The sequence below is a fragment of the Mesoplodon bidens genome (genome assembly GCF_964165515.1).
Source record: "Mesoplodon bidens genome assembly, chromosome: 2".
In the NCBI taxonomy this organism is placed as follows: Eukaryota; Metazoa; Chordata; class Mammalia; order Artiodactyla; family Ziphiidae; genus Mesoplodon; species Mesoplodon bidens.
Window position 1 is genome coordinate 135,665,978 of NC_138177.1, and position 18,837 is coordinate 135,684,814.

The 18,837-nt window shown below is 40.7% G+C and overlaps 1 protein-coding gene across 4 annotated transcripts in view; it reads left to right on the top strand.

Annotated features, from left to right (window-relative positions):
* Positions 1–625: 625 nt before the first annotated feature.
* CYP2J2 (cytochrome P450 family 2 subfamily J member 2) overlaps positions 626–18,837 on the top strand; it is a 38,249-nt gene continuing 20,037 nt past the window's right edge. For all 4 annotated transcript variants that reach the window (XR_014015154.1, XM_081225675.1, XM_081225676.1 and 1 more), the window contains exons 1-5: positions 626–850; positions 11,097–11,259; positions 14,046–14,195; positions 14,589–14,749; positions 17,333–17,509. Coding sequence is in view for 3 of the 4 variants with exons in the window: in XM_081225675.1 (XP_081081801.1) it covers positions 641–850; positions 11,097–11,259; positions 14,046–14,195; positions 14,589–14,749; positions 17,333–17,509 (861 nt within the window). In the remaining variant the exon portion in view is untranslated. The remainder of the gene's footprint in view (positions 851–11,096; positions 11,260–14,045; positions 14,196–14,588; positions 14,750–17,332; positions 17,510–18,837) is intronic.

The following is an 18,837-nucleotide window of genomic DNA, read 5'->3' on the forward strand; positions in this document are numbered from 1 at the left end:
CTGTCTCAGTTTCTGCAACTGCAAGATGGAACGAAGCGTATCTGTATAAATTGTCAGAATTAAGCTATTCATCTAAAGAAGTCTGGTATTATAGTAAGCGCCCAGGAAATATCAGGTGCTGCTGTTTTCCTATTTTATTACCAGGCGCGGTTCCAGTCCTTTGGTGAGACGGTGATAGAAAAACACAGAGCTCAAGTGTCCGCGGCCCTCTCTGAGATGCGATGACATAAACCCAGGAGCCCCGGTGGTCTCACAGAGAGACAGGCTCTCTAACTAGCTAATAAAAACGCTTGTAGCCAGGCCATTTCCGAGACCCTTGCTGTTCTCCCAGGAATCCGGCCACAGGCATCTGGTGGGCGGCAGGCGGGCTGGGAGAAGGCAGAGGGAGTAGAGGACCGGGTGGAGGCGGGTTGGGGGCGCGGCAGGAGGCGCGGCCTGAGGAAGAGCCCAGACGGGTCATGCAGACCAGGTTCCCAGGGTAGGGGCGCGGCGGAGTGAGGGTTGGAGAGGGGGGGCGGGGCAGGGCGGGGCGGGGCCGAGGGCAGGCGGGGAAGGAGGGCAGTGCTGGCAGCTTAGAGGCTGAGAGCCGCCGGGACCTTCGCTGGACCAGACCGCGGAAGAGCGAGCCGAGGTCGCCGCCATGCTCGCGGCGGTGGGCTCCCTGGCGGCTGCCTTCTGGACCGCTCTCCGTGCCCGCACTGTCCTGTTGGGGGCCGTCGCCTTTCTCTTCTTTGCTGATTTCCTCAAAAGGCGGCGCCCGAAGAACTACCCGCCGGGACCCCCGCGCCTGCCCTTCGTAGGCAACTTCTTCCATCTGGACTTTGAGAAGGGGCACCTGTCGCTTCAGAGGGTAGGAGTGGGCGAAGGTGCCAGGGCCGCGTCCTGACCCTGATCTGCAGGACAAGGGCCATTCCGGGTACCGAGGGCGGGAGGCTGGGGGGCTCTGAGGCTAAAGAGGGCACCCGGGTAGCTTTGAGCCTCGCTCTCCTCACCAGCCACCGGCATGATTCCACTTCTAGGGATGAAATTTTGTTAACTGTTTACTATTTAAGTGTGCCAGACACGATATGTTCTTTAAGTCATTTAATTGTGTGTCTTGTTACATATTATTGGGACATTATATTTATAATATAATCACTTTGTATTTTTAATATTATTATCCTTGGGGGGAAAAATCCGGTACTTTCCCTCTCGGAGGCTCCGTTTCCCATGTGTGAAATGGTGATACTTCTACCTAAATCCTCACCGCTTTTCAACTGAATTGCTCCCATCCCCACAAGGAATGAGCCCCTCACATTCAGCCTTCTCGCCCTGCAATCCAGTCTCACTAAAGTAATCATTTTAAAATGTCATTCTTCTGCTTAGGCTTTCTCAAGGCTTCTTGCTGCTTCCCAGCTTTCAGACTCCTTAGGGAGCCACTTGGAAATCTTGCTGTAGCCTCTTTCCACTTCTTTATAATCATCTTCCATCAGGGCTGCCTAACTGTGGCCACTCTGAATTCCTTAGAATTCCCTCCAACATCCAGCACTTTCTCAAGCATTTTCAGCTGCTTCCCTGACTCTCAGCACAGGTACCTTGCTGATAGACAACACTGTGATAGGTGGGTGTGAACATTAAATAAAACAATGAATGGTCAATATTAATACAGCTTATTATAGGTGCCCAACAAATAATAGTTCCCCTTTCCCTAGAAATGCCTGGAACACTTTAAACACAAGCCTATAATATAAAGTCAGATCAGATGGAGAAGGTTTTTATCACTTTCTGGGAGAAACACACATTTGGTACAGGATTAGTCTACAGAATTTTAAAGCTAGGCACCTAAACCCATACCCTTCTTTAATAAATGTGTTGTTTAATTTCCAATATTGGGAGATTTTCCTGTTTTCTTTCTGTTAGTGATTTCCAGTTGGAGTCCATTATGGTCAGAGGACATATTTTGCATAATTTCAATTTTTTAAAAATAAGTTAAGGTTGGTTTTATGACCCAAGATACAGCACCATGCATACTTGAAAAAAATTGTGAATTCTGCCGTTGTTGGGTGGAGTGTTCTATATTGTATGTCAATTAGATATAATTAAATGACTGCGTTCTTTAGTTCTTCTGAACCCTTGTTGACTTCTTGTCTACTGATTCTATCAGTTACTAGGAGAGGGTTGTTAGCTTGTTCTTCTATGTCTCTAGTCAGTTCTGGTAGTTTTCATTTGTGTATTTGGCAGCTCTTTTAGATGGTGTATACACATTAAAATTGTTATTTCATCTTGGTGAATTGGCTCTTTATTATGTAATGTCACTCTTTATCTCTGGTAATTTTCTTTGCCTGAATTTTACTTTATCTGATATAATATAGCCACACCAGTTTCTTCTGATTAGTATTTGCATAATATATGCTTCTCCATTCTTTTACTTTTAATCTACTTATACCATTTTATTTGAAATGAGTTCCTTGTAAATAACATATAGGTGGGTAATTTTTTTTCATTCTGCCAATATCAGACATTTGATTGGTTAATTTAGATCATTTATATTTAATGTAATTATTGATTTGTTAAAACATAAGTCTGCCAATTTATTATTTGTTTCCTATTTTTCACTTTGTTTTTTACTCCTCTGTTTCTCCTTTCCTGTCTTCCTGTGGGTCACTTGAACATTTTTTGAGAATTTCATTTTAATTTTTCTATAGTGTTTTTGAGTATATCTCTTTGTATTGTTTTTAAGTGCTTGCTGTAAAGATTACATGCTATGTGTACATAACTTATTGCAATAAGTATCAACAGTTTACCACTTCAGGTGGAATACAGACACCTTAAAACTCATTAGGTCCTTTTACCTTCCCCCACTTTATAATATATAAATTGTCTTAAATATTACCTCTACAGACATTGAGAACCACCTCAGACAGTATTATAATTTTCTTTTAACTGTCAAACATGATTTGTTAAATTCAAGAAGAGAAGATTAGTCTACAGTATTTACCCATTTATTTACCCTTTCTGTTGCTCTTTCTTTCCTAACTGAAGAACTTTCTTTAGCTATTCTTTTAGAACTGGTCTGCTGGCAAAAAAAAAAAAATATTTCACCTTCTTTTCTGAAGTATATTATCACTGGATATAGAATTCTAGGTTGACAGTTTCTTTTATTAATCCCTTGAAAATGTGCTACCTCTTTCTGGCCTCTCTAGTTCCTTATGAGAAATCTGCTGTAATTTGAATTGTTGTTCCCCATGAGTAATGAATTGTTTTCCTCTGCATGCTTTCAAGAAGTTTTCTTTGTTTTTATTGGTTTCAGAGATTTGATTATATGTCTTGGTGTTGAATTCTTTGGATTTATTGGGTTCACTCGCAACTTCTTGAATCTGTAGGTTTTTCTAGTACCAAATTTGAGAATTTTTCAGCCATTATTTCTTCAAATATTTTTTCAGGTCCATGTTTTTTTCCTTTCCTTCTGGTACTCTTTGGCACTGATTGCACAACTGACAGATCTTTTGTTATTCTAATATCAGTCCCTGAAGCTCAGTTGTTTTATCTTTTCTCAATCTATTTTCTCTGTGTTGTTCAGCTTGGACACTTTCTATTGATGTCTTCAATTTCACTGATTATCCTGTCATTACCACTCTGCCACTGAGTTGCTCTATTGAGTTTTTTGTTTACATTATTGTATTTTTCAGTTCTAAAATTTCTCTTTGGTTCTTATGTATATTTTCTAGTTCTTTGTTAAGATTTTCTATTTAAAAATTTTTTTGAGAGTATAATTGTTTATTGAAACATTTTCAATAGCTGGTTTAAAATCTTTATCCTATAATTCCAACATCTTTATCATCTCAGTATTAGTTTCAACTCATTCAATTTGAGTTTTCTCTGGTTCTTGGTAACATGAGTAATTTTGGACTATATTCTGGACATTTGGTGTATTTTGTTATGTGACTCTGGACTCTATGTAAATCTTTTATTTTGGCAGATAGTCAATCTGTTTATGTTCAGAATGTTCACTTTTGTGGATTGTGGTTCAAATGTCAATTTAGGTTATAAAGTCTTTGCAATGCTATACTGGTCTACCGCACTTATGTGTTGTCCACCCCGATAGGACTCCAACCCACCTTCTCATCAGTGCAGGCTGGAGAGAATGAGGATGGGGACAAAAGATTGGGGCCCCTCTGAGTAGGGTAACCTCTTCCTTACTGCAGGGGGTGGGGGGAAGTCAGTAATCTAACCATATCATCTCCATGGGATACAGGTGCCTCCTTATTTCTGTAGAGTGGTAGAAATCAGAATTTTGCCCACTGACTACTTCAAGGAGTCTCTTTACTGTAGTTCAGGGTTGATAGTCACAATTCAGCTCATAGAATCATCAGGGAATGGGCACCGCCTTATTGCAAAAGTAGGATGAAGGCAAGTTTCCATGCATCTTCTTCACTGCTGTAGCCCCTCATTAAGATGTGGGAGGGTCACATCTCTTATGGTATTTGTCTCCAGAAAAGGAAGGTAGAAAGGTTGAAATGTTCTGTCCTGGTGGACCACCCTTTATCTGGTCCTTTGACTACAGAGAACAGGGTTTTATTGGTGTTACTTTTTGTATGTGTCAGTATCATGATGATGAGGAGGAGTAAAATGGGATGCTTTTACTCACTCTTGTCTGGAATTAGAAACTTGGTCTGTGCCCTTGTTTTACCATTAAGATAGATATGACTAAAGAGGTTACATGATTTGCCTCATGTCATAAAACTGGCCAGGGATGAAACTGAGGCTAGGGTCTTATCTCTGGCCCAAAGATTTTTCATCAGAAGTGTTAAATTTTATTTTATATAGGTTTGCAATGAAATATTTTTGGCTGTAAAAAAATGGAGTTAAATGGTGTGATTTAGTTGTAATTAAATTTACATTCCAGCAATTTGGAAACATTAAGTACCTATCATTAACTACCTATCATTACCTATCTATCTATCTTTACTTACCTATCTATCATTACCTATCAGCTATAACATTAAACAAGGACTTGGACACAGGACTATTTGACTCATATACCTATTCTCTGACTTATGCTACCTGACTTTTCACGATGTAGTTAGAGGATAATTGACTTACCCAGGGGTTCATTTATCCAACAGACATTTATGAAGTGCTTATTATATGACAGGCACAGTACAAGACAGTGTATGATGAAATGTGTGTTACAAACTTTCGATAACCAAATGAGATATCATGAGGTGTGATCACTGTGAATGGGAAGCCCTGGGGATAACCTCTATAGAATGTTGAAATAAATTTGGCTGAACTGGAAAGAAATGTTAGGCAAGTGGTTATATGGAGTAAAGTGGACAGGAGATTTTTAAATGGGAGGAAGTGACATGAGCTAAAACAAAGTGAGAGGGCCGTGAAGAAACTGGCCTATTTGTATGGTGTGATGGGAACCATGAACCATTCTTGTTTTTCCCCTTTTTTTCTAAACTTCCTCTACCACAGCTATATGTGCATGTATTTAAATAAGAGAAAATCTTATTGGACTAAAGTGGGAGAATGGTAAATAAGGTGGATAAATGTATTATGAGGATATACATTAAGCTGCTTATAATTAAAAGGCCCCAAAATACAGTGGTATAAAAAAGGAGGGAAATTTATTTCTCTCTCAGAAGTGAGTTCAGATGTAGGCAGGAAGACCAGGGTAGGAAGGCTGCTTTGTACCACAAGGCCATCCAGAAACCCCAGTTCCTTCTATCATGTTGCTCTCATCCTACAACATCTTCATGTATGAGTTCCAGTCCATGGACAGGGGAAAGGAGCAGGTGGTGAGAAGCAACTTTTCTTTAAGGACATGACCCAGAAGATGCACACATCACCACTACTTATGTCCCATTGGCCACACCTGGAGAAGCTGAGAAATGTGGTTTTGATTGGAAAGTCATGTGGCCAGCTAATATTTAGGGAGCTTCATCACTCAGAAGGAGAGAGAGAATATCTTCATGCTTTCAGTTAAGGATGAGACATACAGAGAGAGTTAGGAAGAGCCCAAATGTATGACCACCAGCTAGGCACTAAATCTCTGTGCTTCTTTTTCTGAAAACAAAGAATACATTGTAGGGTTATTATAAGAATCAAACAAGTTCATGAATATCAGTTTACTGCCAGGGTGCCTAGCACATAGTTGATGCTTCTTTCTATATCTATCACCCTCCTCCTTTCTTCAAAAATTTATAGTAACAAACTCAAGGAAAAGCCAGTTGAGGTTGCATACCCTGTCTGGCCTGATTGCTGTGTGGGCTGCATTAATCCACTCTCTAGCCACTTCCCCTCCATTCCTTTGTCCAGATCTAATGAGAGTCCTTTTGCCAAAATATACTCCCAAATATATCAATAACAATAAATAATTTTATAATTTTTTTTAGTATTATGGTTACTTATCCCCACCATCCCAACGATGGGAATTAGTAATATCCCCCATTTTATAGATTTGGAAACTGGGACACAGAGAAGTTAAATAACTTGACCGAAAATCACATAGAAAGTGAAAGCAGAAGCTGGATATAAATGGATTTGTATGACTTCAAAAATCCAAGTTCTTAAGCACTCACTGCCCTTACCTCTCCTATTCAGTTTTCTAGTTGCAAACAAAACAAGACCCAAAATATTTCACTTGACATTTGTATATCCTTGGTCTAGCTCACATTACCTTGCCAGGCTTGTTTCCCCTCTCCGTACACAAATGAGAAGGTATTTTTTCCCAGAAACCTATCCTAGCCTTTGGTCCCCTTATGTGCTTCCTGCTTTCCCCCATTTAATAATTTATTGTACAGAATGGTAATAATAAGAACTGGTTACTTATCTGTATGCCCCATTAGATTGGGGGCACCTTAATATTAAGGACCTGTACCTCCAGCACCCGGCCTTGACCAACCACAGGGTTAGTGCTCTTTAATGAACCTATATTGCAGTCAGAAAAGAGAGCTCACTTGTTCCTGAAAGCCCCCATTTTCCTGTCTTTGCATTGGTGTATGCTATTCCCACAGCCTAAAATCTTTGCCTTCACAACACATATCCTTTTTCAGGTACCCACACCTTCATTTACAATCTGGCCCAAATATCAGCTCCTCTTAGGAGCTTTCTCCCGTACCTGGAGTGGAATTCTTCTCTTCTTTCAATAGCTTCATGCCCCTTGCTTCAGCATTATAACATATATCATCTTCCACTATGCGTTAGTTTTTTTCTGTAGTCAGCCTTCCCTGAGAGGCTTTGACACTTCAGGAAAACACCATAGCATATTGATCTCTGTATTGCCCTCACATATAACTTAGCAATGGTAGAAGGTGCCTGACAACTCAGAAAGCATTTCATAAAAACCTGTTGGACTGAACTTGAATCTGATTTCCACAGGCTGTTCCCAGAAACCTAGCATAACCCCAAGAACTACCAGTGAGACCAATATTATTAGCAGGAGTTCAGAGACCCCAGGGAACTGGTGAACTGCATTTATGCATAAATGTATTCATGTGTACAGGGTTTTGCTTTACCAGATCCATGACATACTAGATTTTTGAAGGATCTTATGACTTAAAAAGTGTAAGAAGTGTTATGAAGCTTTATTCCCTATGTCCTTAGGTTTCTTTTTTGTGCTTCATTGGATAGAAACGCTTTGTAACTATAAAAGCAATACAAATGCGTTGAGTGACACATTTTGAAATACAGTTTAGCCAGTGAGAGAGAATCTTAGCTCCTTGAGCACAGAGCTCAGTGCTGGTGAGTGTTCAGAGGAACAGACACTCTCACCTACTGCTAGTGGGAATAAGAATTGATACACTCTTCCTTTTTTCCTTTTTCTTTTTTCCTGTCTTTGTTCTGTTGGCTTTTGAGTTTAAGAACTTAAATTAAGTAGAATCTTCCTCAACTTTATATCTCGTGGTTCAGTCTCTTGTCTCACTAACTCACCACTTCTAATTTTTTTTATTCTAAACATTTATTTTGCTCTACTTTATTATTTAAATGCTTCATCTTACATTTGGAATATTTATCGTTCATATGAAATTTCCTGTAACCTATTACTTTTATTTGCCTTTTATAGCTACTGTGCTATTCCTTTTCTCTTGATCTTTCTATTTTCATTTCTGATTTTAAGCCTGTTTTAGCCTCCTGAACCACCTTTTTTTTTAATTGAAGCATAGTTGATTTACAATGCTATGTTAATTTCTACTGTACAGCAAAGTGATTCAGTTATACATATATACAGGTTCTTTGTTATATTATTTTCCATTATGGTTTATCACAGGATATTGAATATTGTTCCCTGTGCTATACAGTAGGACCTTGTTGTTTATCCATCCTATTCATAATAGTTTGCATCTGCTAACCGCAAACTCCCATACCATCCCTTTCCCACACCCTGCCTTAGCAACATGTCTGTTCTCTATGTCTGTTAGTCTGTTTCTGTTTCGTAGATAAATTCGTTGTGTCAGTAGTGTCATATTTTAGATTCCACAAGTGATGTCATATGGTATTTGTCATTCTCTTTCTGACTTACTTCACTTAGTACGATAATCTCTAGTTCCATCCATGTTGCCACAAATGGCATTATTTCATTCTTTTCATGTCTGAGTAATACTCCATCATACATATGCACCATATCTTCCTTATCCATTCATCTTTCAGTGGACATTTAGGTTGTTTCCATGCCTTGGCAATTGTGAATAGAGTTGCTATGAACATAGGGGTATGTGTATCTTTCTGAATTATAGTTTTGTCCACGTATATGCCTAGGAGTGGGATTCTTGGGTCATATGGCAACACTATTTTTAGTTTTTTTGAGGAACCTCCATACTGTTTTCCATAGTGTCTGTACCTTCCTACATCCCCACCAATAGTGTAGGAGGCTGAACAACCTTATTTTTAACCTCTTTTTTTTCCCTTACACTGTCTTTTTCTTAAGAACTTGTTTGTTTTTGTACATCGAAATGTATTCTCTACCTTACAAAGTCTTCTCAGATGACACTGGGACTTACATTTACCTCCAAGTAGAGCCATTGGCACAGTGACTGGCATGGTTACTTAAGAATTGGTTGACATCACCACCGTTGGTACCAGGGCTGCAGGAGGTCCTTTGATGTATTCACGTTTACACAGTTAATCATGCCATAAAAATGTTTGATGTGGTTCTGTTGGACTAGAAATATACGTGGGCAGAGAGTTGGTAAGAGGTGAAACTCTGTAGAAGTTCATTTCAGTAAACACTACTGGAGTGCCAAGTCCCCTCCAAGAACAAGCTGAGATTCCAGGTTGTATACATTGTCAGTTAGGAGTCCTCTAGCTTAACCTGAGATTTTCAGCCATTCCAAAAATATTTTTACTGTATATTCTGAAATAGTCAAGAAATCCTTTCTGTAAAACCTAAGAAGTTCATCCAGGCATTCAGCATGATGAAATAAAAAGTCTTGATTTATACAGACCCATTCCTGCCATTTGTTAGAACAAGACGTGCAATTTTAGAGGCAGACCAGACTAAGATGGAATCTTGGCTCTGCTCTTTCTAACAAGACATTCTTACTGTGCTAGTGATGAACAAACATGGATGGAAGACTGTAGACCAATAAGACAATGGAAAGATGAAGTTCAGGCTTGGTCTTTAATATGGGAGCAGGGTGGTGGAATGAGACTAAATCCATGGTATTTGCTCTGAAGGGGTGACACAGTCCAGGGAGCTTGAGGTGACATGGGAGAGCATAAGTGCATGGCAGCTAGGGAGGTGGGGCCACAGATACCTGGAGGAAATGAGCGCTTCTGTTTGATACCACAGCCTTAGTAAGACACAGCCCTGCAGTCTGCAGGAATGGGCAGGTCTACTTAGATTTCTCTCTTGAGTAAGCATGTCAGGGAAGACTTTGATTTATGATCCTTGACTGCAGTCCAAGTATTTGCACATACCTGAACATTTGTGTACACTCCTGACACACCCACACACTCTTGCATCCTCTCTCACTCTCACTCTTCCTTTCCCAGCTCCCTCACCCTCGTTCTCACATTCATTCTGTCACATCCACTAAACTCTAAGGTCCAAGCACCATCTCGGGTTCATGGCTTTGTTCTTAAATCTTACATAATGCTTGGCAAATTTCACCAACACCCAATAGCTTTGTCACCTTGGCCTAGTTACTTCTGCTAGGACTCATTTTTCTTACTGAAAGGCAAGGAAAATCATTACTACCATAAGGTAGTTGTGAGGTTAATGAAATAAAATGTGAAAAGTTCTTATCATGGCACCCAGTGGACGTGGTTGTCTGTGACCACCAGCTCCTATCTCTCGCACATCATCCCTGTGCTCTTGTCCTGTCTGTCACGTGAGCAAGTGCTTCCATATCCCTTTGCACACAGAGCCCATTCATTCCCCAGAGGCTCGAGTGGCTGTCTGCCAGGTACCAGGGAACAAAGTGCCTTTCACATCGCTGCTCTCATTCTTCTTCACAGAACCCTTTGAGGGAAGAATAATTTTCTCCTTTTATAGCTGAGGCTCCGAACAAGTGAAGCAACTTTCCCTGGAGCTCACAGCTAGTCAACCATAGAGTTAAGATTTGCACATGGCTCCAGAACTAGTGTGCTCTTCTCCATACCTGGTCCCAGCCCTATAATGAATTTTTTGTCACCTAGAACATGTTGAGGAAGGGGACATTCTCTCCTGGTTAAACAGATATGATTTACTAAGAAGTCCATGTTCACTAAACATATCTCAGCCTTCTCTGGTGAGTCACATGTATGAATTCTCTCCCTTCACTAGATTTTAAGATGCTTGCAGTTAAAGACCTTGTTTATTTTGTTAAATCTTTAGGCCTTATTCTCAGGACTAATGGTGGATACTCACTCAATTCGAGGAAGTTGAACATATGGATGAATGTTTATAAGGAATGTCTGTGTCCTCTAGTGGATTCAGCCCGAGTCTAGTTGAGAGGAGGAGAAATGGAAACAGGTAGAAACATCCCCATCAGACCATCAGACCTAAGTGCACACACAGGTGTGCACACAGACACCCCCTCCCCCCATCCAAGCTCCCACAGCTACACAAATCCTCTATTCCTGGACACACAGACATGTGCATATTCTGTGACTATTTTACTATTTTTCAGTTTGTGAAGAAATATGGGAACCTTTTTAGCCTGGAATTCGGTGACTTGCCTTCAGTTATTATAACTGGATTGCCCTTAATCAAAGAAGTCCTTGTCCACCAGGACCAAAACTTTGTGAACCGCCCTATAACCCCTATTCGAGAACGTGTTTTTAAGAAAAATGGTAAGTTTCTTGACTAATATAAGATGTGTACGTTTGATATTCTTGTAGTCTGTGAAAGATGCCTTTGTGACTGTAATTCTCCAACACTCCCAGGGACCAGGCCCATCATAAAATTCCTGCCCCTAAAAGAAGCTGAGTGGCCACATTTCCTTGTTACAGACACCCCCTCAGGGAACCTGGCAGGGTTAGCCCTAATGTCAGGAATTTGAGAGAAGCTGCATCACCTGCATGAACTCACTCTGGCTGCTTTAATTAGTAAGTATTCACATCACTCAGTGATGTGATGTGTTTTTTAAGAAAGGCAATGCGTTCTCGCTTTCTCCTTCTGCTTTCCCATTCAGATCTCTTCCCTAGAAAAATGGATGTGGATCTGCTTCCTCCTGCTGATTATGTAATCCCTTCTTGCCTCTAGTTCCTTATGCTCTATTATTAAGGCTGTGCCCCACAAGGTATCTTAACCCTTCCACCTATATTAGAAGAGTTTGGCATGAACACTTAAAAATGATCATTAAATAAATGAACACATTTAAAAATCTAAATGAAAAACTCAGATTTATTCTTCTACCAAAGCACCATATTTTTCAGGTGCTTCTCAATTCCTCTTTGAAATATTTCATCCATTAACTGTACATCCATTCACTCTATTTATTATCAGCCATGTGAAGCCCAGTGCTAGGCACCAGTGCCAGAACAGTGAGTAGAATGACAAAATCCTGTTCTTCTGTAACTTACATTCCATTCAGGAAAACAATATCAATTACTCTAATAATTTCAGGCCTTAACTGTTATGAAGATAAGAGCAGGGTGCACTTCTTAGGTGTATCTAATCTGATTCAGAGACTCAGGAAAAGCTAATGTAAGTAGATGACACATGTGAAGAAGCAATCAGTCAGAGGGAATAGAGTATGAAAAGTCTCTGAGGTGGGAAGAATGACAGTGAACTGAGGAATTGAAAGGTGGCCAGTGTGGGAAGCACAGGGATTAAATGGAGATAATTAAATGGAGATGAAGGTGCTGAGTTTGGTCAGGAATAGTTCATGCATCTCCTTGTTAAGGATGTTGCTTTTTATCCTAATAATAATGAAAGCTCTTGAACGGTTTCAGTAGAGAAAGGAATCATCGTACTTACATGGTACATTTTAAAGACTTCTTTAGGCTGCAATGTCAAGAATGGAATAAAGGCAGCAAGAGACTATTGCAGCATTTTAAGTTAGAGAAGGTGGTGGCTTGGACTAGGGACATGGCAAGAAATGACACTACAGTAGGTTAGACCAGGAGAGTGGCCGTGAAGATATATGGATTTAAGATATTCAGGAGGCAAATCCAATGAAATGTGATGACCTAGACAGAGAGAGAATGAGGTATTGAGGTAGCTACCCAAATGGGTAGGTAAAGGAAAGGAGGAACATTTGGAGGAGCGCAAGGTGTTGGCTGGTCTGGGTGGGGCGTTGTATATGGAGCAATCATGAATTCAGTCATAGAAATGCTGAGTTTGAAATGCCTTTCAATCAGCAGAGTCAAGCAGACACTTGTATGTATGTCTGGAGCTGAGGGACAGAAAGAGCTAATGAGATTTCCCCCAAAATGGAGCATAGATAAGGGGAGAAGAGGCTTGCAGAACTTGAATGGAGAACTAGATCATTTTGAAATATAATAGAAGATGAATTAACAAAAGACATGGTAAGTTCTCTGCAGTCAGAGAATTAGGAGGAAAATTGGAGAGTGTCACGTCCTGGGAAAGGAGAGAAGAAAGAAGTGTCTCATGCTGCTGACACATCGAGATGAGGTTGAAAAGGATCCTGGACTGGACAGCAGGGAAGGCCATGTCCTTGAGGTGGTAGAGGCCAAAGGCAGATATTAGAAGGAGTTGAAGAGTGCTCTGGAAGTGAAGAAATGAAAGAAGTGTGGCCTCACCTGTATTATGAAATAAATGATCATCTACTGAACACACCAAGATGGTTTTTTTTTCCTTTACCTGTGTTGTTCTTTATGCATAGATTTTTCACTCTTTCATGCTCTTGAATGATTCATTTATTTATTTTTTATTTTTTATTTTTTTGCGGTACGCGGGCCTCTCACTCTTGTGGCCTCTCCCGTTGCGGAGCACAGGCTCCGGATGCGCAGGCTCAGCAGCCATGGCTCACGGGCCCAGCCGCTCCATGGCATGCGGGATCTTCCCGGACCGGGGCATGAACCCGCATCCCCTGCATCGGCAAGCGGACTCTCAACCACTGCACCACCAGGGAAGCCCCTGATTCATTTATTTTTTAAGGTCCAGCTTAGATAGGATGTCTCCTAAAGGCCTTGCCTCCTTATGAGTATGGATTTTGTCTGATCCCTAAGTGCCTTCTTAGTATGTTGCATAACATAATTACTTACAGTTACTTATGTGACAAGTAATCAAAACATGGGCTTTGGAGTTAGGCAGAACTGAATTTGAATGCCTGTTCAGCTGCTTACTAACTCTGAGACCTTGCAGAGTTTCCTTTTATCCCTTGTGCCTCAGTTTCCTTATCAACAAAATTGTTGGGAAGGTTGGCAGTTATGATAGGACCTACCTCAGAGAGGTCCTGTGAGTGCTAAATTACACAATGCATTAAAAATGTTAAAGTGTCAGGCATTAGAAGCAGTCAGTAAATGCTAGCCACTATATCTATTGCTTTGGGATTATTTCTCTGAATAGTTTTCAAGAGCCTTAATGCCCTTCTCCTTCCATCCATCTGATGCATTATCCCCCATGGCTCTTGTTGGCTTTCTTTTCATAATGTTGGCTTTCTTTTTCCCAGGCTTGATCATGTCCATAGGCCAGGTGTGGAAGGAACAAAGAAGGTTTGCCCTGACAACGCTGAAGAGTCTTGGTTTAGGAAGGAAGAGCTTAGAGGAGCGCATTCAGGAAGAGACCCACTTCCTCATCCAGGCAATAGAAGAGGAGAACAGTGAGTGTGTCATAGGACAGGTGCAGGGAACTGTGTCTCATTCATTCACTAACCAGGTGATTAATAAGGGTCTACGTGCCTGTCCTGCTCCCAGCACTGTGTAGGGCACTGAGGGGATAACAGTGAACAGCTAACCATGACCTGCCCTCATGGAGCTCAAGAATTAAGAATAAGATGGGCATTAAACTTATTATTGGTTTTAAATCCTGGTCATCAGTTTGACTTCCCAGGCATTGACTGAATACTTGCTGTATGTTAGACCCTGTGTTGGGTGCTGGGACCACGGTCTCAGAGGTGGTTCTGTAGGCAGTATGTCATATGTCGTGTAGAGTAGACTCTCAGGGAAAGAGAAGGAAACCAATCTGAAGGATCCATCGCTTCTTCTGCCTCTAGGACAGCCTTTCGACCCTCACTTCAAAATCAACAATGCAGTTTCCAATATTATTTGCTCCATCACATTTGGGGAGCGCTTTGACTACGAGGATAATCAGTTCCAGGAGCTGCTGAGGCTGCTGGATGAGGTCACATGTCTCGAGACATCAATGTGGTGCCAGGTGAGGCAGTCCTCACTTCCTATCTTGGATAAGGATATTGGGCTGATGTCAGACACAGATGAGCTCTTCCTTTTTTTTTTTTTTTAAGCTAACATATAACCTTTTAAAATTTACTTTAACACAAACATGTTTGTAGTCAATCTGTTGAATTTAGTATTTTACATAATATTGTTAAATATTAACTATAGACAAAGAACGTTTCTAACATTTGTGTAAGGTACAAAACTTTACATGAAGTGCGCCTATGTTGTTTTCTTTAAAAAGCACAATATTGCCATCACCTTTGTGTCTCTCCTCTCCATGTCCCTCCCTAGCCCTCCATGTCCATCCCCCCTCAGAAGTACTCTTCTTTGCCTGACTGTCCTTGGCACATTGTTTTCAGATTCATATATTAGTTGCACTTTAAAAAAAAATCTGCTTACTTTTCTATTTTATGAATATGACCCTGTTTGTTATTCTGTTCCCTATTAATAAACACTTGGGGAATTTCCAGTTTGGGGATCTGGAATGAACATTCTTGTCAATCCTTCATGTGGACACATCCACTCATTTCTCTTGCATTTACACCTGTAAAAAATACTTAAAGTTTTCCCAGGTGGTTGCACTACTTACATCTCTATCCACATTTGATATTATCAGTCTTCTAACTTTGTAGGGTATAGATTTAGAGGGGTCAAACTCACCCCATCCTTGGTGGGCCCTGCTCTCCACTTTTGTCCTGCCAGTGCTGTGAGTCTGTCAAAATCTCTACGCAGCTTCTTGGCCTCTCAGCAACATTTCTGGATTTGGAAGACACTTCTAGGGGAAAATCAGCCCCAAGGGTTTTATTTATTCTTAACAAGTATCTTTAGCTGAAGACTTATGGATCCATCACACCAATACTGATAAAGTAGTTAGCATGATTCCTGGCACATTAAAGGGACATAATGAATGTGAGCTATTATGATTGATTGTCAGTGTTATTTTTGAATAATGTTCCTTGTTCTCACTTCTAACCGTGGTAGCCCCCCATCCAGTGATTCCAGTTTCTTCCCTCCGGTTAAGACAGAACCTAGGAAGTCATGGGAGTTCAGTGGGTACCCTGCTGACTGTTCCCAGGGAACAGAAATCCTGGGAAGGTAGGATGGGGCAGTAGGGCAGGGGTAAGAAGCATTTCTTAGAGACCCAAAGTAGACCAGGCACTTTGATGGACAACTCTTCATACTTTATCTCAGATAATTTTTTACAGCAGTCCTTTAAAGATGAAATGGATCATCCTGATGCGTGCAAGCAGATATGGGAATATGTAAGCACATCCCATAGGAATCTACGGGCTCTGTGTCAAGTGCAGTATGGATCTCATGTCATTTAGTCATGAAAATAAACATCGGGCCCCACTGGCAGCTAAACTAGCCACAAATCACATCATTACTACTATTATTATGACTATTATTACCGAAGTATTATAGCTAGAAAGAAACAGAGCTAATTGTCAAACCCATGCCTGTTTCATTTAAAATCTAGGCAACTTTCTATTACCTTATGCTATCTATTTTCTACTATGTATTATTAGAGAAAATATATTCAAAGACCACTTTATTTCAGTAAAAAATATCTTAGCCACATGGAGATTACATCATAGTGGGGGCAGACAAATAAATACACCTGCATATTTAACATAGATAGATACATAGATAGATAGATACATACATAGGTATGTAGATACATAGATACATATACATAGATAGACATTTTGCACACACACACATACACACACATACACACCCAAATATATATATATACACATACTAATGATATTTGTCACAGAAAAAAATAAAACAAAATAAAGGAATGGAAAGAGAGTACCAGAAGTGCTACTAACTGTAAGATTATCAGGTAAGACAGGTCCAAGTAGGTGACATTTGAGCAGCACATTAATGAATTAAAGGAATTGAAGTTATACAGATTTCAGAGGAAAACCATTCTAGATGGAAGGAATAGCAAATGCAGTGTCCTAAACAAGAATATTTTTTTATGTTTTCACAGAGGCCAATGGGGCTGGACTTGAAAGACTAAAAGAGAGTAAGATGGCAGGGAGTGATAGCAGAGGAGGTGGCAGGAGGGTGAGAGGCCAGCTCATGTAGAGCTCCAGGCTAGGAGAATGGTGCAGAATTTTGTCTAAATGTCATGGAAAGTCATTGGAGGACTGAGAGCCAAAGAGTGAAATAATCAATTAAACAGCTAAATGATCCCTCTGGCAGCTCAGTGGAAAATAGACTGGGAATGGGGTTAAGGATAGAATCAGGAAACCTGTTGGAGGCTTTACAGCATCCACGTAAGAAATGTTGGTGGTTTGTACAAGGAAGACAAAGCACATGGAGTAGTGAGAAGTGGACCAAGACTGGTTATATTTTAGAGGGAGAGCTGAAATGCTTTGCCCGAGGGGAAAGAAGAGGGTTGAGAGAGAGAAGAAGAGCCAAGGGTGACTCCAAGGGTTAAATTTAAGTAAATAAAAGAGATGGAAAGAGAATATGGTTTCATTGTCTTCAAAAGTAGAAAACTGGCACTCCCTTGTCTCCATGACTGTTTTATTTTCTCCATCAGCTCTACAATGTCTTTCCAAGGATAATGAATTTCCTTCCTGGACCCCACCAAAAGCTCTTCAGGAACTGGGAGAAACTGAAAATGTTTGTTGGCCGTGTGATTGAAAACCACAAGAGAGGTTGGAATCCTGCTGAAGCAAGAGACTTCATTGATGCTTACCTCAAGGAAATAGAAAAGGTGAGGAAACCAGAGCTCTTACCTGAGTTTTACTCTTAAAGAGCAAATGAGGGGATTCTGGTTTCTTATTGCTGCTGTACAAAATCACCACAAACGTGGGGCTTAAAACAACACACATTTGTTCCCTTACAGTTCTAGGGGTCAGAAGGCTGAAACCAGTTTCACTGGGCTGAAGTCAAGTTGTGGGTGGGACTGGCTCCTGCTTGAGGCTTTAAGGACAGAATCCACTGATTGACTTTTCCAGTATCTAGAGGCTGCCTGTAACTCCCTGCTGCAGGGCCCCTTCCTCCGTCTTCAAAGCCATCAATGTAGCATCTTTTCTCCCACCATCCTCACATCTTCTCTTTATGACTTTCTTGCCTCCCTCTTATAAAGACTCTTGTGATTATATTGGGCCCACTGGGATAATCCAGGATAATCTTCCCATATCAGTATCATTAATTCACTATATCTACATAGTCCCTTCTGCCATGTAACATTCACGGGTTCTAGAGATTAAGACATGGACATCTTTGTGGGTCATTATTCAGCCTACCACAGGGGAGGAAAATAGAGGCAATACCTCATAGAGTGTAGGAATAACATTAACTCAGAATTGATTTATGAGTTAATTGATGAGACAATTAGAAATAAAGATAGAGGTTTAACAGCATTTGGCTTAAGGGCTTTGGAAAGCCCAAATACTGCCTTCTCAGGATCTAGTCTCTGTCCCCTGCACATATCTGAGGGAGATACACACAAAAGGAAGAATAAGTGCTGTTTCATCATTAGTCGGACCAGTGCCCAGTTACCTACCCCTTCTCCCAGCTCCCAGTGCAGAGCACAAGTGAATCTGTGTCAGTTGCCAGAGATTAGCCTCAAATGGGACGGACCTTTGCCTTCCTCCCTCATCGCCATGTCATCCGCTTTTTAATATTACTATAGGAAAGACACAGGAATAAAGCAAAATGGGATGTATATCCTTTACCATAGTAACACCTCTGGTTAACACACATCACTGCATCTGTGTCATTATCTTTGACTCATCAGATTATTCATTCGTTCTCCTGGAGTTGTCAGAAATGTGGATTTCTTTCCAACTCCACTCTTGTTTCACCTGATTGGCATTACGTTAATAGAAGCGTTGATTACTCCTCAGAGGGGGAGACATCACTTGCTATATGGTGTGCAGGTATGGGACCACAGAGGGAGGAATGTTGATGCATTGAAGCTTCTGGAGGAACGTGGCAAAGCTGCTGGAGTGCCATGAGGAATGGCTGTTGGAATCAGAGAAGTTTAACTTAAAAAGGAAAAGATTAACAGGGAGATATGAGAATTACTGTACTTTA